The sequence below is a fragment of the Neurospora tetrasperma genome, assembly GCF_000213175.1.
Source record: "Neurospora tetrasperma FGSC 2508 unplaced genomic scaffold NEUTE1scaffold_5, whole genome shotgun sequence".
Taxonomy (NCBI): domain Eukaryota; kingdom Fungi; phylum Ascomycota; class Sordariomycetes; order Sordariales; family Sordariaceae; genus Neurospora; species Neurospora tetrasperma.
Genome location: NW_009799103.1, coordinates 2,267,578 through 2,293,954, shown reverse-complemented (window position 1 = coordinate 2,293,954; position 26,377 = coordinate 2,267,578). Strand labels below are relative to the sequence as shown.

The following is a 26,377-nucleotide window of genomic DNA, read 5'->3' as shown; positions in this document are numbered from 1 at the left end:
ATTGTGTCGAGAAGGCATAAACAGATTTCGAGCACAAGCTGTTGGTAAATACGTGCAGGATTATCAAAGTAGACACGCTGTACGATATAAAGGACAACGCTAGATGTCACAAAACGGATGGGAAGCATGGTGTCCGGAACTATTCGTCAACCTCTCGGAGTGAACGACGGGCAAGGGCGCAATGGATGGAAGGGTGATTATACCAATTGACACATGGAGAGCAGTGTGCAAACCAACTTCAATGCGCGCTGAACGATTTATTTGGTCAGCAAAGCGGAATTCTCCTTGGATTGCTGTGTGATGGACTACGATCACCTCCGCCCTCTTTGCTGCCACATATGGGTGCTTTCCGAATGCGCACCGTTACTTTTCCGCTCTGCTCCTTGCCCTGCCAGCTTATAGATACCTATGGTTGTGATGCCTGTCACACTCTTTGATTTGTATCAACGAGCAATACCCTTCTTTGATGTGATTGCTACAGGCTTGCCAGACCCAGACATTACGCATTCCCTGACAGCCTGAGTACCTTACTCTGTTTCGTCGCCTCGTGGCCTACTCCCTCACTAACCGCCTCTTTCTCCAAAATCTCTTGCCCAATCTTCATAAAACTTCAGGTTTGCCTTGCTAACGCTAGGCCGAATGGTAGCCAGACTGGTGACGAAATCCTTCAGCTCTATTGGGCGTATTTGGTCCATGGTCGTTTGTAGTAACGCTTCACCTAAAGACCGCAAAGGACCCATGGCCGCATCTTTAGCTAACGCTGTGATATCGGATCCGGAAAATCCTGCGAGGTGCACGTGCTTAGCAAAAGGTATCTGGCGGGCAACCCGGCCAGGGAGTAAATTGGCTGGCGAAACATTCACGAACGGGTAGGGCCACTTACCATCGGTCATATCCACAAGCTCATTGATGTCCTCGTTGGTCAGTGTATGCTTTTGCTGACTGAGGAGCGTTTTGAACTGAATTGCTCTTGTATCTGCTTCGGGAAGTGGGATATACTGTCTCCTCACGAATCGTCGCCTTGCAGCCTCGTCGATAGCCCACGGGAGATTCGTGGCGGCAAGCACCAAGACTCTGTTCACATTATCATCGGTGCCGTTTTCCTTTGTTCCTATTGCTGTACTTTCTTTGCCGGCAGCAGCTCTCTGAAGATCACTCCATTGAATGAGGAACTCCGTCTTAATCCTCATCGTGGCCTCGTGTTCCCCAGAGCCAGATCTCTGCGACAGCAGCGAGTCAATCTCATCAACAAAAATGATGCTCGGCGACAATACCTTTGCCAGCGTAAACAGTGCCCTAACAAGTTTCTCTGATTCGCCGAGGTACTTACTTGTCAGACTACTAGCAGAGATGGAGAAGAAGGTAGATTTGGACTCCGTGGCCACTGCGCGCGCCAACATAGTCTTTCCTGTTCCCGGTGGCCCAAAAAGCAGCATGCCTCTGGCCGGCTCGCGAAGACCCCTAAATAGATCCGGTCGTAGAAAAGGATAAACTACGGTCTCCCGAAGTGCATTTTTGGCTACCTCGAGGCCGGCTATGTCATTCCAGTGAACTTCATCACCCTGAACGACGATTTCATTTAGAATCTGTTTCGCAGCATGTTCATCAACCCCTGGAGGAAGACGGCGCAATATCTTTGCCTTTTGCTTGTTCCACTTGGCAGCTTCTGACCTTTGTTGAGCCGCCCCATCGTTGCCTTCAGATTCTTGGCTTTCGGAGTTGTGGGCCGGTGTATCGGCAACTAGGGAAACATCCCTCTGCTTCAGTCTTTGTCTTAGGTGCTGTCTTGTTGTCGGCCGTCGGGGAGTTTCATGTTCAGAATCCTCAGAACTTGACGAAATTGGGACTTGTTCAAGCTTTTTGCCCCTTGCCTTAGCGCTCATCCGAGGTGTATCAACATCTTGTGTCGTTGCTGATCTGCCGGACGCAGGCCTTGCCGTGCTTGTTAGGTAAGAAGTTCGGCTGATGGGCTTCCGGTGGGCCAGCGTTGGATCGGACATCTTTCTGTTCGATTTTCTGGTCGTTGTTGCGCTTCCTTTCGCAGAGTATGCAGTGTCTTCCTCATCCGTGTTCCCCGTCGCAGGCAGAGGCCTCCTCCTTGGTGTCTGTAACGGAGCGGTTCTTAGCCGGAGTCCTTCCCCCCCTTCCAACGGCGAGCGCTCGTTGTTATCCCTCAAAGTCAATGAGTTGAGTGCACTTGATGCGGCAGCAGCGCTGATGGTGAAGGAGGATTGGCGAGTGTGTGTATGGTCATCAGAACGGCAGGGTGTCGATGATTCCGGAGTAGGCCGTGCATGAGGCGGTTTGGATTGGCTCCGAGGACGACCCATGACCAATCGCCTGGTATGCGTGTCCCATTGCTGCTGCCGGCCTGCCAACGCTGGACTTTGACGTCGCCTTTCCACTAAGTAGGGAGAGCTTGCGGGCGGTACCGAACTCGTCTGATCAGTGGTGCCAGTTCCCCCACTATTACCGCTGGCACTCCCTAACGGACTCGATCTTTCTCTTTTCCCAAGATAGCTCCAGGCAAGCGAGGCTGCCTTACTGGCACCAGGGCGTTCTGAAACCGAGGTTGGAGGCGTCTGGCGATGGCTAGTTCTCTTGTCTCCCAAACGTCCGGTCCGCAGGGTTGTGCGCATGGTATGCTTCTCGGGGCTGCGTGTCCCTGACGATGTTCCCTCCTCGAGCGAAGGCCTTGACGCCGACGGTGGCGACGGTAACACTGGTCGTGTGCATGCAAAGGGAAACTCCCCGCCTGGCGTACGCACCTCGGCAGAAGGCCCGGGTGTAGGCATGGTATGTTCTGAGATGGACCTAGTCCCTACAAAGGGTCGCTTGGCGGGAGTTGGTCGGGAAAGGTCTGTATAGGTTACGGCTGGGATTGTTCCGTCACCTATCCAGCCCTTGGGGGGGTCTGAAGGGTTCGGCAACGGTGACAAACGTGACGCGGATGGTGTAGCGTCATGCTCGAGAGATTCGAGGCGCGAAAGACGCAGGGCCTCTAGAAGATCAATTCGTTCCTTGCACTGTACCTCGAGTTGCCGAAGACTGTCCACCAGCGCCTTCTCCGTCTCGGAACGTGGGGTGAAGGCTGGCAAGATTTTGTTTGCTTGCTGGTCATAGATCTGCTCGAGTGCCTGTTTCCAGCATCGCATAGCCTCATCCTCATTGCCCTAGATGACCGCGCAAGATTAGCACTTGGTTACTGACAGATGGGAGAAAAGGGTGACGATCACAGAACGTCATACTGACCTGGCCTTCGTAATAGACAGCAGTGGAGCATGTCAGGTAGCTTTCATCGTATGTCTTCTGCAAAACTGAAGCGGCTGATCTGTTGCGCAGCATCGTAAGAAGTAAGACGTATACACATCACGGAATGTCTGTGTGCACTTTTCAAAAGGGCGCAGCGGGCTTCCGCTCTCCAAGGGCGGCCTAGGTAGACGGGAGTGTCCGGTCAAGAACAGGATCTCAGCAGATGCTGTGGATCGGCCTGAACACTACAGATCTACGCGCACAGACGGCATCGCCGTTGCGAAGGGTGTTGAACAATCGGGCGGTCGCAAAACGTCCCGAAGGCAGTTGCCGAATGGAAGAACAGGTCTAACGAAGGGCCCCAAGGAAGGCTCAGGTCCACGTTTTTTGAGGCGTAGAGGTACCAGCGCGCTTCTGTAGGCCACCGGAATCCGGAGAGGAGACGAATTGGCGGAGCAACGTGACGTTGACGCAATCAATGTGCGTTGTTGATTCGCGACCAGGACGTGCCAACTAATTGAGTGTCTTGAGGTTAGTATCAAGGTTTTGTATACCAGGTAGGTATCCAGGATCTAAGCTTGCACACAGTAGACCTACATATAGGATCGATGGTATTTTTGTTTTAGTGTAGTTATGTTGCCTTATGAACGTTGTTGCAACCGCCTAAACGGGACCTAGCTCCCTAGCTGAAGACGTAGTGGGGCAATTGGGGCGGGAAGGCGGGGACCTGGCAGACAGTGGCAGGTACCCGGGCCTTTCTCGCCTTTTTCGTTTGTTTGTCTGCCTTGGCCCGTTCCACCTGTTACCTACACAGTACCTACCTTTTGGCCTCTGGACCATAGTAACGAACAGGCCCAACCTACATTTACCTTAGGTGGCACCCGACGTTCCCCTTGAGGGGGAGGTCGATAGCACGACGTGTATCGTTCATCTGAGCTTCCATCGGGACTATCAGCATCCCGTCAGGCGCGGCCCGAAAATGACGTTGATATGCGATATGTACCTATTCCTGGGCATCGGAAATCGGGACGGCCGAATGGGATGCCCCGCACCGCCCACTATTCAGCAGCTTCCAGATCCTCCTCGTCCGCGGCTCCGCGCTTGAGGGGACTCGCAGGGCTGTCGGGATTCAAGCTCAGTCTCATCCCATGCAAGAGAGCTGTCAGTCTTGTATTTCCTTGTAAAGGTACCCAAGTTTGTCACTACTTGAGGGCCGTTTTTCAGTCATACGCCGACGACCACACCAGTGTACACACTCGACCGGGGTTCTCGGCTCCGTCTACTTCCCAAGGTTTACCTTGCCCAGCAGTCTAGATTTTTATGAGATTGAAACTATGTTGACGAGAACATGGCAGACCTGGGTCCCGTCAGTAAAAACAATAGCTGGCTTCTCCTGCCTTCGCCGTTTCGCTCACGCTACGACAATAGCACGCGGATCTCGCTCGATGTCCTTGGGAACAGCGCCCGAAAACTTTGGGAGTGTTCTTCGTCGCCGTCCTCCTCAACTCTCCTTTGCTTCTCCAGTTCGTCAGCCGACAACAACATCTCCTCCACATGTTCAAAATCCACGCAGAATCTTTCGGCTGCCTCCTCAGTCACACTGCTCGCCAGCTTGGAATCCTGCAGATTCTTGAGCTTTTCCGTTGCATCAATCAGCGCCGATGGCAAGAAATCGTCTAGCTTCTGACTTGACTGTCGCAGTACTTCAGGTTGAACCTCCTCTAGTGTCGCAACCTTTTCAACATCATCCTTCTTCCGTATGTCTAGCCCATCCAGCGCTTCAATGAGGGAATCTAAACCGGAGTCGGCCCTGAACAGCTCGTACTGTGCAATAACCAACCGAGCCTTTTCCTCCTCAATTTTGGTCTGTATTTCTGTAGCATATTTGCGAACAAAAGTGAAGCCGGAGAGCGTTGTCCGCGCAGCCACGAAGCAGTTGATCAGGAAGATGGATTTGGACGGCGGGGTGGCATGGTTGGCCATATTGATGCAGCCAGCCATGAATGGGTCGAATGCCTCAGCCATGATGGACGCGAACTCTGCTTCTGGATCATCACCCGATGAGCTTAGTGACGTTTCGTACGTTTTCATGATTGCCGATAGCTGTTCCAACGCATCCGTAAGGAAGTCGGGAGGCCGAAGGTCTGGTGGAGTGTGCTGGAACTCAGTTTGAAGAGTGGCGACGTGGTCCCGAGCCAGAGATCGGAATTGGCGCAATGCTTCCGTTTCGAGGGTACCCATCGCTTCAACGAGAACCGACGCCGGGCCCACCAACCTGGAGAATGTGCTCTTATAAAAGTTGATGAGGTTCGCAAGTTTGAAGGCCAGAATGGTCTCCTCGTTCGTCTGAATAACCTGTTCGACCCTCTGTCGTAATATGCGAACTGCACCAGACATGTCTCTATCTACTAGTTGGTTCAGGGCCACGACAGGATCGAAGATATTCATTTCCTCCCCATCCTCGGCCACGAGCCGCCAGACTTCAGCCTCTCTGCCCACCTGGATGCCTTTGGCGATCTCGTCACCCTCGGATATGAACAAGACTTCGAGTGCCTCTCTTTCGCCCACTGCGGCCGAGTGAGACCAGGCGAGCATGTCCCCCACATATCTCAAGGGGTCATGTGCTACTAGCTCAATGGGCTTAACCGAAGGGTCCTCCAGTCCAGCAGCCGAGCTGCCTGTCAAGGCAGTGTAGAAAGCCTCGGAAAGGACGTGCTCGCGGGCTTCGGCGAAGAAATCTAAACAGTTTTGGAAAAGGGTAGGTCTCTCAGCCAGGACGCGGAGAGCTCGACGGATGGCCGAGCCAATTTGGGGGTTCTCAAGATTCAGCGATTTAAACTCCCTCTGGATCCATCGGTAAAGTTTCTGGAACCCGTGATTCAAGTTCCGTGTGACCTGCTCCATGATGCCCAGCCCTAGCGTCTGATCCTCAAAGCCCAAGAGAACCTCGCAGTCACGGCTGATCTTTTTGGCCTTGGCGAGGACTGTGAAAAAGAGGTCGTCTACAGGCTCCGAGGTCAAGGTCAAGGCGTCAACTTCGTCCTGTGTGAGGATGAAGTGGGTCTTGAAGGTCGAGAGCAACTTTTGCTTGCTTTCGATCTGCCGCTTCTGCGTCATGAGTTGCGAGGCTTCGCCCAAGGTGGATGCGGTGGATGCGTGAGCTGCATGGATCTGTGTTCTCATATCATTATAGCTTTCGTTGAGCTTGCCGATGGTGTAGCCGATGCGTTTGAGTTGCTAAAAGTGTATCAGTGTGCGGCTCACTCGCCTGTGATCAGGACTCGAGTGGTATGAACAACACATACCTCGGCGACTTTGCCGAATTCATGAATGATCTCTCCATTGCTGTCGATGACCTCTTTTTGGAGATCCAGTCGAAGCTTGCGACGGTTCTCTGCTACGTTCTGAAGCCCTCGCTCATCAAGCAAGAAAAGGACCTCACGGAACTCGGTGTCGGCATACGAGGTAGACAAGACGCTGGCGATCTTGGAGGAGAGGGCACTTGTACCCGCACCCTTGGTCGATGTTGGAGTGAAGGGGCCTGTTGGCGACAGGAGCTCCGAACTGTCTCGCGGCGACAGTACCAAAGACCGTACCGGAGGCGCGGATGTCGAACCTGTGAGCATGATTCCAAGCTTATCAGGAGCGGGAATTCTTGCCCAGTGTCCAGGGAGAAAGGTATCTGCTGATCTGTCACAGAAACAGTAGTTGTAGGAACGGCTTGTGCCGTTGGCTCAGGGCACCCCGTATTGCCCCGCTATCCCGGGCGGATCTGTTGTCTGATGGGTTTATGAAGAGCCCTGCAAGTTTTATGTCCTTACCAGGATCGATCTGGACCTCAGGCACACTAGAGGTACACTTTCAATCGTTCGTCTGCGACACACAATGATTTTGAAATCCAACCCGAAGAACGTACACTAGGTATAGAGGTATGTAATGTAGAAGGATCCCTCCTTTCGGAGCCCCTGAGTAGTATAGAAAGTGGACTATTTACACAGTACACAGCCCGTGGAGACGTGACTCTCTTGGCGCCATGTACCACCGTCTTTTAGAGGGACAGTGCCCAGAGGGTGGGAGGGAACTCTGTGTATACACTACACAGCAGGTACGCTAGGTACTGTAGTGTAATTAAAGGTAGGTAGACAGGTACCTTCAGCATCACATGGGAGGCACGTACTGTAGTGTAGATGCAATGCGCTGGCTGATAACATTCACGTGTCCTCTCGCATTCACCGCCTGCCTAGGTAACATGTTGGTTCTGGAGGTACCTAGCGTGGTCCATGACCTAACAGTGAGACCCACTAAGCCTAGTAGTATGTACCTATGTACCTATCTCTGGTGTATGGACGTCCGTCCGTCATTCCCGCTTTGGAGTGGAGGTTGCCCGGCTAGGTACACTAGAGGTGTAGTTGTAGTGTAGATACCCGACGGGAGCTACGTAGGTAGGTACCGTCGCACCCCTCGCAACCGGCGTGTCCTTCTGTCACCTGGCCCCTCAGCAGCCCTCTCCCACCCGACTGCCTGGCGGGAGCCTGTTGCCTTTACCCTCAATACCTACCCACCTACCGCGCGTTCCAAGACATCTACGCCTTCACACTACATGAGGTGAATGATAGGTAGCCGAGGACAAGAATACTCGAAAACCAACAACTGCGACTCAATTCCCCGTTTGCATAGGGTAGCTTTAGAAGACACGCTACTTTTGTATAACAACTTGCGGGACGACACTATTTAGATATTCATCAGGTGTGCCTCGACAGTCTCGCCTTCTGCCTTCTTCAAAATCAACACCTACCTACCTATACCCGGCCCTGTCAGCGCCGCTCTGTCAATCGCCTATCCAGCCTCCATCTCAACGATTTAAACACCACAGAGCCGAGCACGCAGTCCATCTCGAACCAAGCAAAGCGGCCCCCCCAGGCACATCCTTCCTTGAGCGCCGTCTCCGAAAGCCCCCGTCTTTACCGACCGCTGTACGATACCCGATCGGTGATCATTAGCCTGGATGCTCACTCGCCTTTTCCCAACCGAGCCACCGTAACTTCGGACAGTCGCTCCAGTACAAAGACCAAACGTCGGCTAACGAGCTCATGGCGGACGGGGTCATTGCCAGGCTCATGTCAGGTGGTCGTGGCGCGCGCTCTTTCTATGAAGAGTTACGTGGCCGCGACAATGTCTCTGATGTTGACGATCGTGCTGGGCTCTTGGATGAAGAAAATCTCAACCAGCATTTTAATGACTACGATCTTGAAAATGCAGAAGGGCTAAGACTTGAGGACAGTAGGGCCACTGTCGACGGCCGGATCCCACGAGGCCGAGCCCGAGTTTCCGGCCGTCCACCACGTCCAGCTGCTACCACACATTGGGGTACCAGCTACGATGACGACGGTGACAATGACGTACCCGCCTCCCTGCTTGTTGAACGTTATGATAGGGGAGCTGCTCCTTTGGGCTCGCCGGGGAAGCCGAGAAGTCAGCATGCAGGATCGCGTGCGCATCCTGCTCCAGGGCTGTCCAAGGGCCGTACGCATCAACAAAGGCCACATATCGACCAAGAAATTCAGCCCCCGCTGCATAGCAATGCCGCGCCTAGCTCCCTTCTGACTGGTGCTCTAACAGGCAACGCTAAGAAGATGGCGGAATGGAGATGGGCTAATATTGCTCATCTTGACAGCTTCATGCAAGACGTTTACAGCTACTACCGGGGGAGTGGAATGTGGTGTATTGTGGTTGAAAGGGTGCTTCACTTGATGTGAGTGAGCCTTGTCCCTCGCACGTCTTCAGAGCAGAAAGAACCGGCCGCATGAGTGAATACTGACAACAGCAACAGCAAAGTCGCCTTTGTAGCTTTCCTTTTGACATTTCTCTCCCAATGCGTTGACTTCAAGAAGATTCCGAGTAACCAGAAGCTATCTCAAGTCCTCGTTCCTCAGTGTACTCGGAATATGTCCGGGTTATGGAACATCGGTCTGTGGCTCTTTGCCTTCTATTTCATGTGGAAATCAATACAGTACATCCTTGATTTGCGCCGGCTGACGCATGTTCGGGATTTTTACATCCATCTGCTCAACATTCCCGATGAAGATATGCAGACCATCACATGGCAGGAGGTTGTAGCCAGGATAATGGTACTCCGGGATCAGAACGTAAGGACGACTAGGACCATGACACCGCAAAATCAGCGCTGGGTCCTTGGTAGCCAATCCAAGGAGAGGCTGGACGCTTCCGACATTGCGAATCGACTGATGAGACGAGAGAACTATATGATCGCCATGATAAATAAGGATATACTCGACTTGACGATCCCTCTGCCGATTCTTCGCAACCGTCAGCTTCTTTCACAGACGCTCGAATGGACTCTGATGTTCAGCATTCTCGACTTTGTCTTTGACCCCAAGGGTCAAGTACATCAGGAATTTCTCAGGTCCGATCGCCGGGGCATTCTCAGCGCCAAACTTCGGAGCCGGTTCATCTTCGCCGGCGTTATGATTCTCATACTGTCGCCTTTCGTGGCAGGGTACCTTATCATCGTGTATTTTTTGGAATATTACAATGTACGTCAACTTGGGCGTGATTACATGGTAAAGATGCCATCACTGACACTGTTTTTTTCTAGGAAATCCAAAAGAACCCGTCGATATTGTCCGCGCGAAGCTACACACCTCTTGCGGAATGGAAGTTTAGAGAGTTCAACGAGCTTCCTCATCTGTTTAAGAGACGATTGGACATGTCTCACCCCTTTGCTAGCCATTACATTGATCAGTTTCCCAAAGCCAAGACCTCAATGGTGGCCAAGACTGTGTCATTCATAGCCGGCTCGATTGCTACGGTCCTTGCTTTAATTTCGGTTTTCGACCCGGAAATGTTCCTCGGCTTCGAAATCACGCACGATCGCACCGTGCTTTTTTATACGGCTGTGTTTGGAGCTATTTGGAGTGTAGCTCGCGGGAGTGTGTCCGAAGATAACGCGGTATTCGATCCTGAGTATGCGCTTGGCAATGTGGTGGAATATACGCATTACCAGCCGGAGCACTGGAAAGACCGGTGGCATAGCGCTGACGTGAAGGCTGAGTTCGAGGAGCTTTACAAGTTGAAACTGGTTATCTTCGTCGAAGAAATTCTCAGCATCTTGACAACTCCCTTTGTCCTGTTTTTCAGCCTTCCCAAGTCAGCTGATCAGATCATTGACTTCTTCCGTGAATTTACGATTCACGTGGACGGTCTTGGCTACGTGTGCTACTTCGCCGAGTTTGACTTTAAAAAAGGCTCCAAAAATCAAGCGCCAGCGGCGACCGCAGGCGAAGGAGATGTACGAGATGACTATTACTCTACAAAGCATGGCAAGATGGAGGCGTCCATGTATGGATTTATCAACAATTATGCTCGAAACCCAAAACATCTCCCGCCTGCGATGCGTCAGCATTTTCACTTGCCGCCGGTCTTCCCCGGCATAACTTCGCCAACGTTGGCAAGTGATTTGGCAGCTTCACGTATGGGCCGCAGCCAGCGAGGAAGGAGTAAAGGTCCCCTCCCTTCGCGTACGCCGCGGCCTGGGGCGGTAATGGCAGAGCCTTCGCCTATGGCGTCCATCCTCCTGGATCCGCGCCATCAACCAATTTTCCCTAACAACATGAGCTTTGTCAACACGGGACACCAGTTCCGTGGGGGTAATCAGGGTGATGGTCACATGACGGGAGGAGGATCGATGGAGGATGTTAAAGGTGCTGCACGCCACGGTCAGCAAACGCACGACGACGAGTTGGAAGACAGCAGGGCAGGACTGGATGAATCAGCATGGCAGGTATCGCCAACCAAAGATTTGAGCAGAGAAAACAGCGGGCGGGGCCTGGACTCGGTTGTCGGTGAGGAAGGGGGAAATGGAGCTGGGGTGGTACACATGCTCTATCAGTTCAACCAGGCGCATCTGAATAGAAGGCTTGGTGGTGTGAGATGAAACGACCAAGACCCTCACGTCACGGGTCGGGGACTTGGATAATTCTAGAGGAAAGCGCAGGTATCACGGGACGAACATATGATACCTGCCAGGTACTTTGGCATGACACTGAAGAAAAGCGTTGGGAACACCGGGTCTGTAGCATACTACATTGTGCAACATTAATCTGAAGTTTCCTCTCTGGCTTTCAGATCGGCAGTTTTTTTAGCGATAAAGTGGCGCGACTACGGTAATCGTACTGGGGAGGGAGGGGACTGTGCCGTCGAGTTTGATCGAATCGGAAAATGCTTACGTTGTACGAAAACAGACACACAGTACTAGTAGTGTATATACACTATGCTATCCGATACTCGGATCTGATAAGGCAAAATCCATGGATCTGATAACGGTTAGATGGCCCTGGACGCCGGCTGTGACAGCTGCAACCCATCAAGGTACGCACAGTCGGCACAGAAGGTACTTGACTAGCCGTCTGCGCATGGCATTCATGGTAACTACATATCGAACCATTATGACGGCGCGAAAGCATTCCTGCAAAAGCTAAACTCAGCGTTGGTATCTTGGACGCAAATCTTTTCAAAGTGCAAGTACTGCACATAGGTACATTCCTATCCCCACCATACTCCACCAATCGTTACCGGTGGCATTTCACCAAGCCCAGGACTGCACATGGCTGCACAGGACCCTACAATACACAATGGAACACGGGGTCGTTGGGCTCTTTTTTCTTTTCTTTTTTCTTTTTCTTTTTTTCAAAAACTGTGTCGAGCCATCGACTAGGGCCGGGTTTCTTTTTCCAGCAGTACCATAGTATACTGAACCAAAGTGTAGGTGATGCGTTGGGACATGAATCAGTCAAGCTTGCAACGAGGGTGGGCAAGGTTGTTTGTTTGATTGGCTGATGGGCCTCGGGACTTGTAATCTGATAAGCCCGGTAGGCTGGGGGGCGCTCGAGAGAGAGAGAGGAGGGGAAGGGATGGAAAGACAAACCAAGCCGCTACTCGTCAGGTCTTCAAAATCGACCGTCAGACTAGTGGGCGAGCCACTAGTCAGGGACATTGATTCGTACATGGACATTGATTCGTACCGCGCAAGTGACTTTCACTGGCTAGCAAAAGCCCTTGGCGCCAAGGTCCTCTACACCAAGCCAATTAGCTAGTCTTCCTGCATGTGTATATGGTTTAGCTGCATTCTATCCCTCCTAAATGAATGCCCAATGCTTACACACCATATACCATCTCGATATAAGGATCCGGTACGAATCAATGTCCATGTACGAATTAATGTCCCTGACTAGTGGCTCGCCCACTAGTCTGACGGTCGATTTTGAAGACCTGACGAGTAGCGGAGACGGACCCAGCGCGAACAATCCCCTCAGGCCTCAACCACTCCGTCAATTGCGGGGTTGCTTGACAGAGGCTGTAATTACTACACTAGTAGCTACACAGTACACAGTAGTGTAGACATCTGCTTGGCATTATAATGTCTGGTAGTGAAGTTGGGAATGGGGGCCCGATTGGGGATACGGGTAGATGTCGTTTGACGCGACTAGGTTCTTGATCGTTATGATCTACTTGATCGGATGCCTTCCTCTCAGTGCCTGGTTGAGGTTGCAATGCTCGATTGAAATTCGAGGTACCTCCTTAATGGAGGTATATGCTGGCTGAGTGAATCCCTGCGTATCATGGGAAAGAACTGTGAAGCTATCTGGCATCAACGTCTTGGGCCTGGGTGGATTAGTAGCAGCGATTTAAGGTACCTATGCCCTGCCGAGCCTGTCCAAACATTGTGCCGGAACGGCTCTGCGGGCGTCGGTTGAGCGTGTCTGTTAAGCTCGATGCGTGCCAAGCAGATTGTTTTTAACAATTTTTTTTTCCTTTTTTTTTTTTTTTTTTCCTTTTGGCTGCAAGGCCGTGCCGACTACGGGTCAAGATTTTGACAAAACCGACGCCTCATCCGTCAATCCTCCCCAAAATTCCCGTCCTTGCTTGAACCGCCACCACGGCAGACGCCCCTCCGCCCCCCCCTCCTCCGTTCCGCGCCCTCCGTTGCGACGACACCCACCGCCCGATACCGACGACAGTACTCTTGGCCGACACAATCGATTCCTTTGGTGTGAAGTTCGATTGATACACAGGCTTCGACCCGCGGTGTTGCGCAAAAAGGCTAGGGCCAGGTCCCAGACACGAGGAAATAGAGCAGCTGGCTACATTTATATCGCAGCCGCCGTTTGCATTGCGTCACCTCGCTGCTGCCCCTTTGAATTGAACCGCTCGGTGTCTGTGGAATACACCTGTATTGGTCCGCATCGCCCGTCGCCGACTCTTCCTCTCTACCCTGCCGTCTTTTCCAAGGACGGTCCCAGGAGCCCTTCAAGCTGGCTCTTAGCGCAGGAGCATCGGAGGCTGTGGCTTCCAAAATGACCCAGCCAAACGCTATCGATGAGGAGGATTACGAGTACGTGGCGGCGACTCATGAGACAATACAACGAACACCTCGGGGCCCGCTGACACCGCATCTACCTATCTATATAGCTATGAGTCGCTCCCGCCCAACTTCTCGCTCATCCAGAACATGGCCGCCGGCGCCTTTGCTGGCATCGCCGAGCACTGCGCCAGTATGTTCCCCTTGTAGCCGATGCGTTCCATCGGAACCATCTTCGATGGGCATTGAGCTAACTGATTCTCCCATAGTGTATCCCATCGATGCTGTTAAGGTGGGCGAACGGCCCCTTATCCGTCCACACGCGAGACCTCAACGAGTCACTGACTGGATTTCCTCAGACCCGTATGCAAATTGTGAACTCGAACCCTTCCGCGGTCTATCATGGCGTCATCCAGAGCACCTATCGAATTGCTTCGACCGAGGGCATCTTCAGCTTGTGGCGCGGCATGTCCAGCGTCATTGCCGGAGCCGGTTAGTTCGCCTCTCCGTCTCTCCGGATCTCGCGGCTACCAACTAATGTCAATCTGCTAGGCCCTGCGCACGCCGTTTACTTTGCGACTTACGAAGCGGTCAAGCACTTGATGGGCGGTAACAAGGTTGGCGAGCATCATTTTCTCGCTGCTGCCACTAGCGGTGCTTGCGCGACCATCGCCAGTGATGCCCTGATGAACCCCTTCGATGGTATGCCCACCCATATATGCCTATACACTCTGCGGACCCATACACGTGAAAGCGTAGTTCTAACGCAGTCGCAACACAGTGATCAAGCAGCGCATGCAGATCCAGAACTCCGCCAAGATGTACCGCTCCATGCTCGACTGCGCCAAGTATGTTTACCGGAACGAGGGTCTCGGGGCTTTCTACGTCTCGTACCCCACCACGCTGTCGATGACCGTCCCTTTCACCGCGCTTCAGTTCCTAGCCTATGAGTCGATATCAACCTCGATGAACCCCACCAAGAAGTACGACCCAGCGACACACTGCCTTGCTGGCGCCGTAGCTGGCGGCTTCGCAGCCGCGCTTACGACGCCTATGGATGTGATTAAGACCATGTTGCAGACCAGAGGCGCGGCTCAGGACGCTGAGGTCAGAGCCGTGAACGGCTTTGTGGCGGGGTGTAAGCTGCTGTACAGGAGAGAGGGTGTCAAAGGCTTCTTCAAGGGCTTGAAGCCCAGAGTGTTGACCACCATGCCGAGCACGGCCATCTGCTGGTCGGCATATGAGGCGTCTAAGTACGTTCACCCCGATTCTGCTACCAAAGTCTCAAAACTGTCCCAACATGCTTCTAACACATGGGATGTTCCAGGGCCTATTTCATTCACCAAAACAGCCAGTCATGAGATGCGGCTGACCTACGGAGCGGAAGCCATTTGACAAGGTGCGTGCAGCTGTCTGCAAAGCTTTCTTGTATTTCTTCTTATCCCGAGCATGTTGTCGCTGTATTTGTTAATGTTAACTCGCTCGCTGCAGCCAGGATCAGCAAAACTCGACATCCTCGGATATTCATGCACGGCGTTAGAGGATAAAAGAAAGACGCTGCCTCCATTCCAGCGTATGGAGCCAATCAGACGCGAGGTGGAGGAAGCCCAACACCACTCAAACTCGCTCACTTGCGGGGATTAAATGTTCATTCATTCGCCCTTGGCGTCCGTCTGACAACGGGCAAATGCCTGGGCGCGTTGGCCACGAGGGCGCACTGCGGAACGGGGTACTCAGAGGCTAGGACGGGCACAAGGTGTCCTTCACCCTAGCCAGGAACAATGGGGTTTTGCGCAATACCAAGCGACTACAAGGATACAAAGCAAAAACAAGGAACACCAAATCCAATTATGTACGTAATGTAACTTTGTTTCCTTGTCTTCTGTTGTTTTATACTCCTCGCACAAATTGTTCCCAAGGGTTCCTTTGTTCACCCACAAAGTCATGGGTTGTACCGAACCTGAGAGATGCAGGCTATCAGTGCGTTGTGCTTGGTGGCGTGATTGGTGAGGGAAAAGCAAAGCCCGGTGTGCTGCTAGTCTGTCCTTGGTCTTCAACAACCAGATTGCAGTTATGTATTGATGGCGAGGTAGTGTGGAATTACGGCGGCTGTGTGTAAAAATCAGTTTCTAGGTCTTCACGGGTGTTCATATCTTCTTACCGTTTATATACCACCTACGAGTTATGGCTTACGCTTGTATTGTATCACATCGGAGACAACCATGATTTGCATTTGGCCAGCTGTATCGTCGTCCATCTGCATCCTAATAACCACCTGCAACAAAATGAGGAAGATTCAGACATTGTGATGTCGCAAAATACCGAAAAGCCGGTCAGTTAATACTCAATGTTACGAACAATAATCACTGCGTCTTCTCTGCCCGTTCATTCGTTCGGTGATGCCTACGAATAGAAGCCTCAACTTAACTCACAAACTCCTGATTCAAAGCTTCCCAACCTTGAAGTTTCAAATGCGTCGCGCGCCTGACACCATAATCAAGAACAACATGGCATTCCACATGCTTTTGGTATCCACCCATGTACCCGATGAGCTGTCCCGCATTGTTTAGCCACCAAACGGAAACCCTCCGGGAAACCCGCCACTCCCGTACTGAAATCGGAATCCGCCTCCCGGTCCGCCCTGCTGAAACATGTACGGGTTACCACCTTGCCCGCCGAAGGGCTGTCCTCCCTGTTGTCCCTCGTGCGAATTTGGGTCGTCGCCTCTGTCGAACCGTGCCCGTAACTCGGGGTCGCTCAGTACCTCGTACGCCTCGTTGATCTGAGCCATCTTCTTCTCGGCCGCCTCCTTGGTCAAACCTTGCTTGGCTGCCTTGTCTGGGTGGTGAATCTTGGAAAGCTTGCGGTAGGCAGACTTGATCTGTCTCTCATCCGCATCGTGGGAGACGCCCAATACCTTATAGTAGTCCTTCGTCTTGGAGCGTTTGAGTGCAATCTGCGCCTTCTGAATGAGGGGGTTAATGACGTCTGATTTGGCAGGGTGTTCCTCTAGGGCCTTTTGAAGGGTAGCGATGGCGGCGTCGTACTCTTCTGCCGCGATCTGAACTTGCGATTGGTACAGGAGGGCATAGAGGGCAGTGGGATTGATAGCTAGCGACTCGACGCAGTAGGTGGAGGCTTTTTTGCTGTTTGACTGGTGAGAAGGAGCTGGTGTTAGCTACCTTGTTCCATACTGATGTTGACTTGGAGGGCCGCTTGAGAAGTCGACTTACTTCAAAGTATGCCTGACACGCTAGTTCTACTAGTTGTCCTACCAACACATTACCCGCGGACTTTGGAATCGTCCCGTCCGCCCGAAGCTTCTCAACTTGGCTCTTGACCTCCTGAATAAGGCCTTCCCCTTCTCGATTCGGGACCAGGTTCTTTACGGCCGTCATTGGTTGTTTCTTGTCCAACGCCTTGATCGCTTTCTGGACCAGCTTGTCCGTCATCTTCTCTTCCTTCAGCAATGCTGCGCATACCTTGCTGTCTGGATCCGAATGTAGACATTTCCTGATTGCTGCCAGCCCCCCTGGGAGATCGCCGAGGGCGTAGAAGGATATGGCCGAGATTTTGAGATGCGGGGTTGTGTCGCCAGGCTTCATCTGCAATATGTGTTGTAGGTCGCTCATGCCCATCTCCAAATCACCTCGCTCGAATAAACACTTGGAACGTAACTGGCGCAGCGCAACAGCCCGGTTCGCAACCATGATGGCGGCTCCGGCTTGCGTGACACATTCCTCCCAGTCCCCGCTGGCTGCTGCCTTCTCGGCAAGGCCGGCAGCAACAGCGGCATCCTCCAGCGCAACTAGTTCGTTCACTTTCTTTGCCTTCTCGTAGTGCTCCCTGGCGGCGTCCCAGTCGGCGCCGCGTGCCTTCAACTTGCCCAGCTGGATGTGGGCACCTTCGAAACCAGGTTTGAGCGCGAGCACTTTGTTGAAGTCATCGGTCGCTTGCGAGGTGCGGCCAAGCGAAAGGTAGGTGGTAGCACGCTTGAAGAAGGTCAGGTAGTTGGAGGGGTCGCGAGCAATGGCAGCATCATAGTAGACGAGCGCATCACTGGTCTCCCCTTTTGAGAGATGGCTTTGCGCCGAGGCGAGGAGGTTGGAAAGTGGCAGGTCGGAGGGTATATCGGCCGGAGAAAGGCCGTTCACAATGGAAGCGGCCGCAACGGCAAGGGCTGATAGCCGGATCAGCATCTTAGATGATGGGGAAGGCCGAAAGCCAGTCGTCCACTCAACTCGAGACGCAGGTGGCTTGTTTATCGAATCGTTATTAGGGTTGTAAAGACTAAATGACAGAAATGGCCACGATTAGGTTTGTGTTCAGGAGAAACTTAAGTTTAGAAGACCCAAGAGATTGATAGGGTGAAGAGTGAATGAAGGGCGATATGAGCTTCAACAAACTGGAGAATGGAGGTTGATGGAGCCAAGTTGTCCTTTGACAGATGACAGCGTTAGCGGCACGGCTAGCGCCCGGTATATGTACAGTCGTGACCCCTGAAACTGTATGTAATTCAGACCTGGAAATCCTATGCACTAAATGGCATATATGCAGTATCTGGACGCGGGGTTAGGCCAAAATAGCTAATCCAGACCTGGAAATCCTATGCACTAACTAGCATATATGCAGTATCTGGAGGATGCAGTTTCAGGGGTCACGACTGTAGTGGGTGTACGTACCTTACTACCACGCTAAGGGCATGCACGTGGCACTGAATGGTAGACGAGACTCCTGCCACCTTATTCGAGTGTCTACATGATTGTAGTGTATATTGGAAACCCCTGCAACTGCATCCCCCAGGAACCAGCAGTATAAACACACCGGTTAGTGCATAGGATTTAGCTGGCTGAACTAACTTCAGCTGCAACCATATAACTATATACTGCATACTGATCTCGGACGATTTCTTTGATATGTATGCACTGACGGGCTCGGTCCTAAGTAGTAATTTTTTTGGTAGAGTATCGCCATCTGGTGTATATAATGCCCTGGTCTGAATCACATGCAGCTTCAGGATATTCTACTGTGCACTAGTAAGTATTATACTCATTATTCTATAGTCCAGGTACTTCCTCATCCGGTACCCCTGTCCCTGACGCTTTCATGTATCAATGCGAGGGTGCAAGCCAGGCGATTCCTTTCTGGCCGCATATGTTCACACTCGCTACCACTTCTAGGCATTGTCTACTATCTGAAGCTAACCACCCGTGTACATCAAATAAGGTATCTCACAACATGTACACCGCGGCCATGTCTTTTCGAGGTAGAATAGCTGTGCAGACGACTTGCATCTCTCAAGAAGTCCTGGCCCAAGGTGGAAAAGATGCCCTCAAGTTGCTTGGAACCAGAACGCATCGTTTTGACGAGCCTTCAAAGTTGACTCTCAACCACCAACTATCACAGTCATTTCCGAAAACCTGGCGGCGACGTGTTCCACAAGGTGTCACCGACCTTGCTTCATCGACCATCGATTGGGGTGCTTCTTCGGCCTGTTCGGACTATACAAACTATTTGGAACTGTTGTCCAGAAGTGGATCGCCCGTTCTATGTGTTATACAGTTCACCCCTGATTCGCTCGTTAGCGTGGTACTTGCAGAGGACTTTGCTTTCTTTCTTTCTTTCTTTCTTTCTTTCTTTTTTTTTTTTCCTTTTTTTTTTTTTTTTTTTTTCCCCTCGCTTTCAGGATAACTAGGCGGGACTGCTGGCGAAGATAGCATCCAGTTGGCTATTGCTCGCTGTGAAGCGATCGCCTATCGTTCTCGATCTTAACTTTGTTTGGAATAAAGGGGTTTCCAAAATCCCTTGTCTTCTTTCTTGTTCGAGGAGGTCGCAATCTCGGTCTAACGAACAAGCAAGCATAGATATGTATTATCAAATCACGTCGCCGTACACACACGCCTGCCTAGGTACATAGTAACCTTGAGTTCTTATAACAACGACCTGAAAACCACGTTGGGAGCAACACAAAGAGAAACTGCCAGCATGTTTGAAGGGAGAGCCGGTGATTATGAGCGGCATCGAAAGATCCAAATGCACACTTTGACACTAGGCTCCAAGCTACCCATAGACGGAAGATTAGAAGAGCATCCCCATAAAACGGCCAAAACATGTATTCTCCGAGACTCGAAGATCATATCACCCCCGGATCCCCCACCTGTCCTCCTTGCCATCCATACCGCCACTATCACCCCCACAACCACCTTGACAGCAACTAGGAGAGTATCCTATACACAAGAAAGCCGTGGAATCACAGTGTTCCTATGCGCAAAAAGAACGAAACAAAAGGAAAAGCGAAGACGAAGCCACTGACGACTACCAACCACAATTGCTTTATGTCGACGTTGAATCTAATGTGTCCTAGAAGCCGCCCAAGCATGCTCGAGCTGGTCGATTGATAAACAACTGGGATCAACGGAAGACGTATAGGCAAGCTGAGACTACGAAGAGCTCTTCGGATATTCACCAGGAATATGAAGGTGGGATATGGTTGGAACGCTGTCATTGCGCATTCCTCCGATAGTTGGGCGTGTTCGATCCTGGAAAACGTCACCACCACTGTTACTGTCCATCTGCCCGACCATAACTGTTCTTGGCATTGTATGGCTGGGATGTTGAGCACTCGCAGATGCGATATCGTTGTGCATGCCACTCTTATCCCCCAGTGGGGACACTGCTTGTAGGGCACCCATGGAGGCTGGGATATCTCTGATACCAAAAGCTACCCCTCGCTGGCCGTGACGAACGTTTTGCTCGTCCGCATCGTGGTCCTGTCTAGCAAGTAATGTCATATCGGGACTGATTCGGCAATCATCAGTCTGTTCGCCATATTCCCGGAGAATGACACCATCGCCTTGGTTTCCAACAGTATAATGCATCGACAGGGGTTGGCCGTCAATTTCGTTGTGTACGCCATGAACTTGATTCCGGTTTGGGTTGGCATAAGTGTAATCGCCCTGATGTACTGTAAGAGTGGGCCCCTCGCAATTCGGTGGAGTTGGTTTCCGTGTTCTATCGTGTTGCTCTATGGCGCTGTCTGGCAATGTGGTGGTAGCCGCGGTGGCATCGACAATGCCATTCTCGTCGTTTCCGGAACTCACACTAAGCGGGGAAACGGGAACCTGTAAGCGTCTTTGTGCATTTACCTGGAGATCAGATGGGAATCGCCCACCTGAAGGACGTCGCGGCAGAGCGTCTTGCCTCGGCGGCTGGTTGACATATGCCACGTTTGCAGAAAAGGGAGGCTCCTCGTCGTCATTGACTCCATCGCTACTAATGGAAGACCGCTGAGAGGACCTGCTGTAGCTTCTTCCATGGCCGCGAAGGAAATTGGTGCGTTCTTCCGGGGTCCGCTCAGTAAGCATTTTGATGTCCTCATACCATGCCATCATCGTATCATGGCTTTCGGCGCGGAATACCCACGTATGGCCACGGTGCATTGTTCCGGTTTGGCGTCCTTTAAGGATGAACTTGTTGGACGAACTGCCCTCGGTAGAATGAGACCCAAGCTTTTGCTCCGGAAGGTACAGCGACATGACCGGCCCTTGTCCCTTATCGGCAGACTTGAACTCGTGTAGGTGGGTAGGCGAGAGTACGTACCTGCTATTGTTAGTAAGAGAACAGAATATGCACTGCCGGGAAGAACCTTCTTTTAATGGCTCGGATACTTACCATCCTGCCGAATAGCTTTTCAAATATTTGCTTTTGCGCTCCAAAAGACCCGCTCGGATTTCCTGACAAGCGTGATGGTCACGGCCGGGATAGTGAATGAACTCAGCCGATCGCATGGGCACGTCCGGATCCACGAACTGATCATCTTTTCGAATGAAGGAGTTCCATTCGGTATCCTTGGGCATGGAAACTGGGCCAATTCGAAGCTCTTCAATAGCACTGTAAGCAACATCCGACTCTCTCTTGAGAATACCAGCATAAGCGTTGTAAGATTTTTGTATCTCGCCAACGACAATGGACTCGAGCTCCCGTCCCGAATTCTCAAGGTTCAGGTAAGCCTTTGGGTACGGCAGTTAGCTGTGAACAGGACTCTCCCAACGAGCCACATGGTGAAAAGTGCGTACCTGATGCAGATAGTTTTCCTCGTCAATTTGCCTTTCCAGCTGGCGATCCACTGCTAGTCGTAACAGATATGGATCTTCTTTGCCTGTTGTAAGAGCTGGGTCGAGTTCGGTCTTGCCAAGAACTTCCTGAAGACTATTCACAGCTCTTCGAGTGGCCTCCATTTCCTTGTCAACGGAGTTTTTGAAATCGCCAGAGAGATTTTTGATTTCCTTGATCTTCTGATGTAGGTCACTCCGTAAACCCGTGAGTGCTAGGATAACATCCTCTTCAATCTCGCGTGCTTTATTGGACTCGGCAATGGCTTGCTTGTTGTAATTTCGCAGAACCTGGAGGGCATCGTCTAGCCCACCATCTGAAAGAAATCCTGGGGGAGTCGACGTATTATTCAGTACATTCCCCAACCTAATGAGCGATTTGGAACGGTGCTCATAGTGTGTCTGGATCTCCTTGAAAAAGACAATAAGGTCTTTGAGAATTTTTCGCCATGCTAAGAAATAAAAACATGAAGGTTAGGCGCGGACTCTGTTAGCAGACAAGTATGAACTCATACCTTGAAAACGGTTGGCAAGGACGTCGGTGGGACTGCCTGCCGTCGGAACCGGGCAGTAAAAAGCACTGTTCATTCCTTCTTGGTCGGAGTTCTGTTGAAGTGCCAAACTCCGAACACTCCCCGCTTTCATGCTGCGACGGCTGCCGCTCCGTTTGAGGCTCCCACTACGTCTAAGAGACGCTTTTTTCTTGAGAGTGTTGCTGCGGGACATGGAAGCGGTCCCATCCCCGTTAAGGCCATTCACAGAACCGACGTACGAGTTCGTTCGGTACATGGTGCTGTGAGGTCGCGTGCCGTCGACGATCGAGCTTCCTCGTCGACCGGCATCCCACTCCTCGTTGAATCTGGCTGAGTGAGGAGCAGTGGCCATGTGTTCATGATCAGATTGCATCAGGTGAGTATTGGCCAGGGTGTTTGACGCGGTCTCGGCATCAGGGCCACCGGAATAGTACTGTGGTTGTTGTGGTGGTGGGTGCTGCTGCTGCTGCTGCTGCTGCTGCTGCTGCTGCTGTTCATGGATAATTTGCTGCTGGTCGGGAAAGTAGCTGTGTCCGCGATCAAAGTTCATGTTGGGGGAGGGGGCCCCGACTGGAGATCTAGCGGTCATCATGGTGAGTGTCGGCGCGCGCCGCAGGACACCTCACCCAGTACTGGGACAAGGACAGAGAGTAGGCTCGGGAGTTGGGGAAGTAGAGCGGCTGGTTGGGTCGTGGTAGCGATAGCGGGAATGGTCGACTAGGATATCTAGTCGGCAGACCTTGGGCTGTACGAGAGGACGAGAAGACGGATAGGCAATAGGTTTTGGAGAAGGGCAGCGTAAATGAGAGCCTGGATGGATGCGCGCGGGTGTTGAGGATGGCAACCTGGATATGCTTGGATGATGAGGCTGGAACCAGACCAGTAGACAAACCGAGTCGGACGATCCAGGACTGGAAATTGAAAATAAGATATTGCTACCGCTACCTAGGTCTGGGGTTGTGACTGGACGGGAAGACAATGACGGCGCATCCGAGACTAGAGGTAGTAGGAAATGTGGGCGCGTGGAAGGTGCTCGTGGTAGAGGTAGCGAGGCGGTTTAGAACTAGAGGAAGAAGGCGAGCAGGGAAAGTGGTAATGTTGATTTGGTGCCTTGGGCCGTCTGGGAGACAGGAATGATGTCGTCGTCACCGGGGGCAGGGCAGCAACAAAGAACGCTGGGCAGGGTCTGGGCTAATTGTGCTGCTGTAGCGTGCGCTATTCCGGGCATATGATGGAGCTGTTGATCGCCCCCCGCAAATTACGGACCGGGGCCTCGACGGAGGTTCAGTTGCAGCTTCAGATGAAGTGACCCCACCCAATGGCACACTACAGTTCCTAGACAGGTCGCGCTTAAGCTTACCTATTGTTTGACCCTTTTCTTGGTGGATGTGGTTCTCGTTCTTCTCTCTGGAGTCAGTCTGGGATTCCTCAAGCAATGAAGGTCAGTCCTAGAAGTACTCTGTGAAACGTAATCTTGGCTTGGCACTCAGATAAGCCTAGTGTAGTGTAGGTGACATCGGTAGCTGAGCAGAAAGAGACGTCCGGCTAAAACGAGCGAGCCCGTTCAGTACGAGACGGGAGCTGGTGGTTCCAAATTACAGGTTTTAGTTGTCATATCACAAGACCTTGCATAGACACGACGGCCAGAGCAGCCCATGGTTGACCCATTACATCATCAAGAGCGAACACCACGTCGAGCTATCTTGAGCCAGGTGAGCCTGGCCACAACAGGCACTGTCCTACTGTACGAAGTTTTAACAGGTAGAGGTAACCTGGGCAGGTAATCTGCCGTGAACTACCCGCAACCAGGCGCTTCACATAACCCGTGGTCTTGCTGTTTCGATCGAGGTCCAAGACGATTTCCAGGTTTGCCAAATTGGGCAATCTCACTGCAAATCAAGTGCACGTTGAATCGCAAAGGTGGCCGTTCTTTGTGCCACCAACTACTAAGTATCCGCCCGGCGGGTGACGTATTGCGGCCTTGGTTTTGCATCGTCCGCCCAACGAAGAATATCTCCCAAACCTCATCAAAACCTCAAGGTACTGGATTTGATCATTGTCTGGGAATGGCAGGTCAAACTACGACCAATTGCGTCAGTGGGAACAAACTGAGCAGGTGCTGAAATGCCAAGCCACGCAGTTTGATCACCGTACAACTTGAAGGCATCTCACGTGTGAAGGCTAAGCAGGTACTAGTCGAACACAATAGATGCAAGGTTGTTTTTTCTTATTCGCATATTAGTACAAACCGTTCCCCAACATCAGTCCTTGAAAGTTTCATTGTTAGGTAGTCTCCTACGCACCCCACATCCTCTTATAAAGGGGCAATACAGTAATGTTCCCTACCTATTATTGCAACACAATTCCTACAGCAATTTTTATTGCAATAAGTAGGGTATTTGCAAAATAGGGGGCCAGTGCATAGACCAGTAGCAGGCATTCGAGATACTAGAAAATGCTGAAGGGCTGGAAAAGTAGGTTGCCGAGCCCTGATATGGAGGTATAAGTGTTCACTTCCCCAAAATTTGACCTTTGTTAATGCAAAAACTCGACTATTATTATTGTAATTAGCAGTTAGCAGTCCTAGTATGGGTTAGTAACTCTTGCACTCAACTGGCTATGCAATAAGTAGGGTGCTAGTATTAGAAAAAAGAGGGGGTTGCAAAAGGAGGGACATTACTTAAGGATAGTTGCAAGGCAGGACACGACTATTTACACGATCTAATAGGCTGAAACTGCCTACTTTCAAGGAGAGAAAGAGCTAGCAAAAGAGATCTCAACACCCGCACACAACAAAAACATATTGTACAAGCTCAAAACCACCAGAATCACTCAAAGCCTCCCCTACCTTCCCCACTGTCTAATACCCTCGTTTGAGTACCACGCTAACGAACTTACCACGACTGATGTGTACGGTAGGTAGATGCAAGAGTCGTCCTTGTGCGTGATCTGTGTAGACACCAAGTCCAATGCAGGGACGCCGTTCAAAGCTCCGGATCTCATAAACGTGGACTCCAGAGCATAATGTCATCGGCAACTTGACAAGACACCAACGAGACTGTATGGCTTTAAATGACTATTGGGGACCATGAATGACCTAAGAGGAGGAATGAAAAGAATAAGAGTAATTGGAGGAATCATGCAACTCGTCTTAGTGTTCAAGGCAATGACATGGTCTTGGTAGTCTGGCCCGGCTGCAGTCATTGTTAATTTGTCCTGGACAAATTCAGTCTCACTTGTGACTCCAGTAGCTGCGCAAAATTCCACCGAGCTTATCGTGGTGTTGTCAAGGATCTGCTGTCCTGGACTCCCGGTAGGGCTCATAATCGCGAGACGGCCCGCAGCCCTACCTACCTAGTGTGCATGTCCACTTCCATGTGTAGCGGCGCCCAGCCGAGCTTCTAAGATCGGGGTTGAGAGAGCAGAATGATACGTAGATCTTCCGGTTCGCATAGCTTGCATGTAAAAGTGCAGTACGCCGCCCATGTAAGCCGCCCTTCCCTTCTGCTTCTGTGGTCGGTCCCGGGTCTCACGAAGCCGAAGCTTGACACTTTGCAGCCGTCTCAGCGGTGCTTATTACGGGCCGTGTTTCTTGGAAGGCCGTACGCAGAAGTAGCGTACAAATAGGTAGCGCTCCCTGACCCTATGATGTTAAATGGTCCCTTGCGATGCCGATTGATGGCAGCTGGACCAGGGTGCTTCTCCAGAATCAACCCCGACGTCGGCCGAGGAGTACCTACCTTAGGTAAGGTACCTTACCTATCCCTAATCCCCGCCATATCCAGGCAGAGCAATTGGGAAGGCGCGCTGTACGCTTAGTAAGAAAGCTATAAGAACTTGGAATTTTGGGGCTTCTGGTAGCTACCTACCTAGATAGTACCTAGCTTTTTTCCTAATCAACCGCCACCTGATTCCCAAAAGAACCCCTTATCCTGCACGAAGCAATTCACAATCCCGAACGTCGGGCCTTCCCCTGCGTACCCGTGCCTCGCCCCCACTTTTCCTGGATCTCGCCAGCTCTCCGCCAGCACGCTCCATTGGGCGTTTGCTCGTGCACAATGGCCGGGCTTGTCGGCTATTGGCTGGCGTGTTGCAGAGAGACA

General features: G+C 51.7%; 7 protein-coding genes across 7 annotated transcripts; 3 read left to right on the top strand and 4 right to left on the bottom strand.

Moving 5' to 3' along the window:
• Positions 1 to 228: 228 nt before the first annotated feature.
• Positions 229 to 3,532, bottom strand: NEUTE1DRAFT_67238 (uncharacterized protein; the record flags this gene model as incomplete). Its single annotated transcript, XM_009855043.1, has 4 exons — positions 229 to 784; positions 884 to 1,111; positions 1,331 to 3,173; positions 3,253 to 3,532. 4 exons carry the CDS (start codon positions 3,343 to 3,345, stop codon positions 564 to 566), a joined length of 2,385 nt encoding a protein of 794 aa, XP_009853345.1.
• Positions 3,533 to 4,546: 1,014 nt separating this feature from the next.
• Positions 4,547 to 7,503, bottom strand: NEUTE1DRAFT_131258 (uncharacterized protein; the record flags this gene model as incomplete). The annotated part of the gene is made up of 3 exons (XM_009855042.1): positions 4,547 to 6,489; positions 6,558 to 6,942; positions 7,430 to 7,503. The coding sequence occupies 3 exons, from the start codon at positions 7,501 to 7,503 to the stop codon at positions 4,669 to 4,671; spliced, it is 2,280 nt and encodes a 759-aa protein (XP_009853344.1).
• A 728-nt stretch (positions 7,504 to 8,231) lies between these two features.
• NEUTE1DRAFT_67234 (uncharacterized protein) lies at positions 8,232 to 11,398 on the top strand (the record flags this gene model as incomplete). Its single annotated transcript, XM_009855041.1, has 3 exons — positions 8,232 to 9,004; positions 9,083 to 9,806; positions 9,869 to 11,398. The coding sequence occupies 3 exons, from the start codon at positions 8,343 to 8,345 to the stop codon at positions 11,204 to 11,206; spliced, it is 2,724 nt and encodes a 907-aa protein (XP_009853343.1).
• Positions 11,399 to 13,517: 2,119 nt separating this feature from the next.
• NEUTE1DRAFT_117812 (uncharacterized protein) lies at positions 13,518 to 15,527 on the top strand (the record flags this gene model as incomplete). Its single annotated transcript, XM_009855040.1, has 8 exons — positions 13,518 to 13,663; positions 13,741 to 13,823; positions 13,900 to 13,922; positions 13,990 to 14,122; positions 14,183 to 14,332; positions 14,412 to 14,883; positions 14,958 to 15,029; positions 15,122 to 15,527. The coding sequence occupies 7 exons, from the start codon at positions 13,626 to 13,628 to the stop codon at positions 14,989 to 14,991; spliced, it is 933 nt and encodes a 310-aa protein (XP_009853342.1).
• Positions 15,528 to 15,584: 57 nt separating this feature from the next.
• NEUTE1DRAFT_85907 (uncharacterized protein) lies at positions 15,585 to 17,829 on the bottom strand (the record flags this gene model as incomplete). The annotated part of the gene is made up of 2 exons (XM_009855039.1): positions 15,585 to 16,784; positions 16,864 to 17,829. The coding sequence occupies 2 exons, from the start codon at positions 17,827 to 17,829 to the stop codon at positions 16,197 to 16,199; spliced, it is 1,554 nt and encodes a 517-aa protein (XP_009853341.1).
• Positions 17,830 to 19,475: 1,646 nt separating this feature from the next.
• Positions 19,476 to 22,866, bottom strand: NEUTE1DRAFT_131254 (uncharacterized protein; the record flags this gene model as incomplete). Its single annotated transcript, XM_009855038.1, has 4 exons — positions 19,476 to 21,232; positions 21,302 to 21,639; positions 21,706 to 22,193; positions 22,257 to 22,866. The coding sequence occupies 4 exons, from the start codon at positions 22,864 to 22,866 to the stop codon at positions 20,071 to 20,073; spliced, it is 2,598 nt and encodes an 865-aa protein (XP_009853340.1).
• A 1,042-nt stretch (positions 22,867 to 23,908) lies between these two features.
• Positions 23,909 to 24,185, top strand: NEUTE1DRAFT_48290 (uncharacterized protein; the record flags this gene model as incomplete). The annotated part of the gene is made up of 2 exons (XM_009854536.1): positions 23,909 to 23,986; positions 24,084 to 24,185. Coding segments are annotated over 2 exons (180 nt in total), but the record flags the coding sequence as incomplete, so codon positions are not given.
• Positions 24,186 to 26,377: the final 2,192 nt, after the last annotated feature.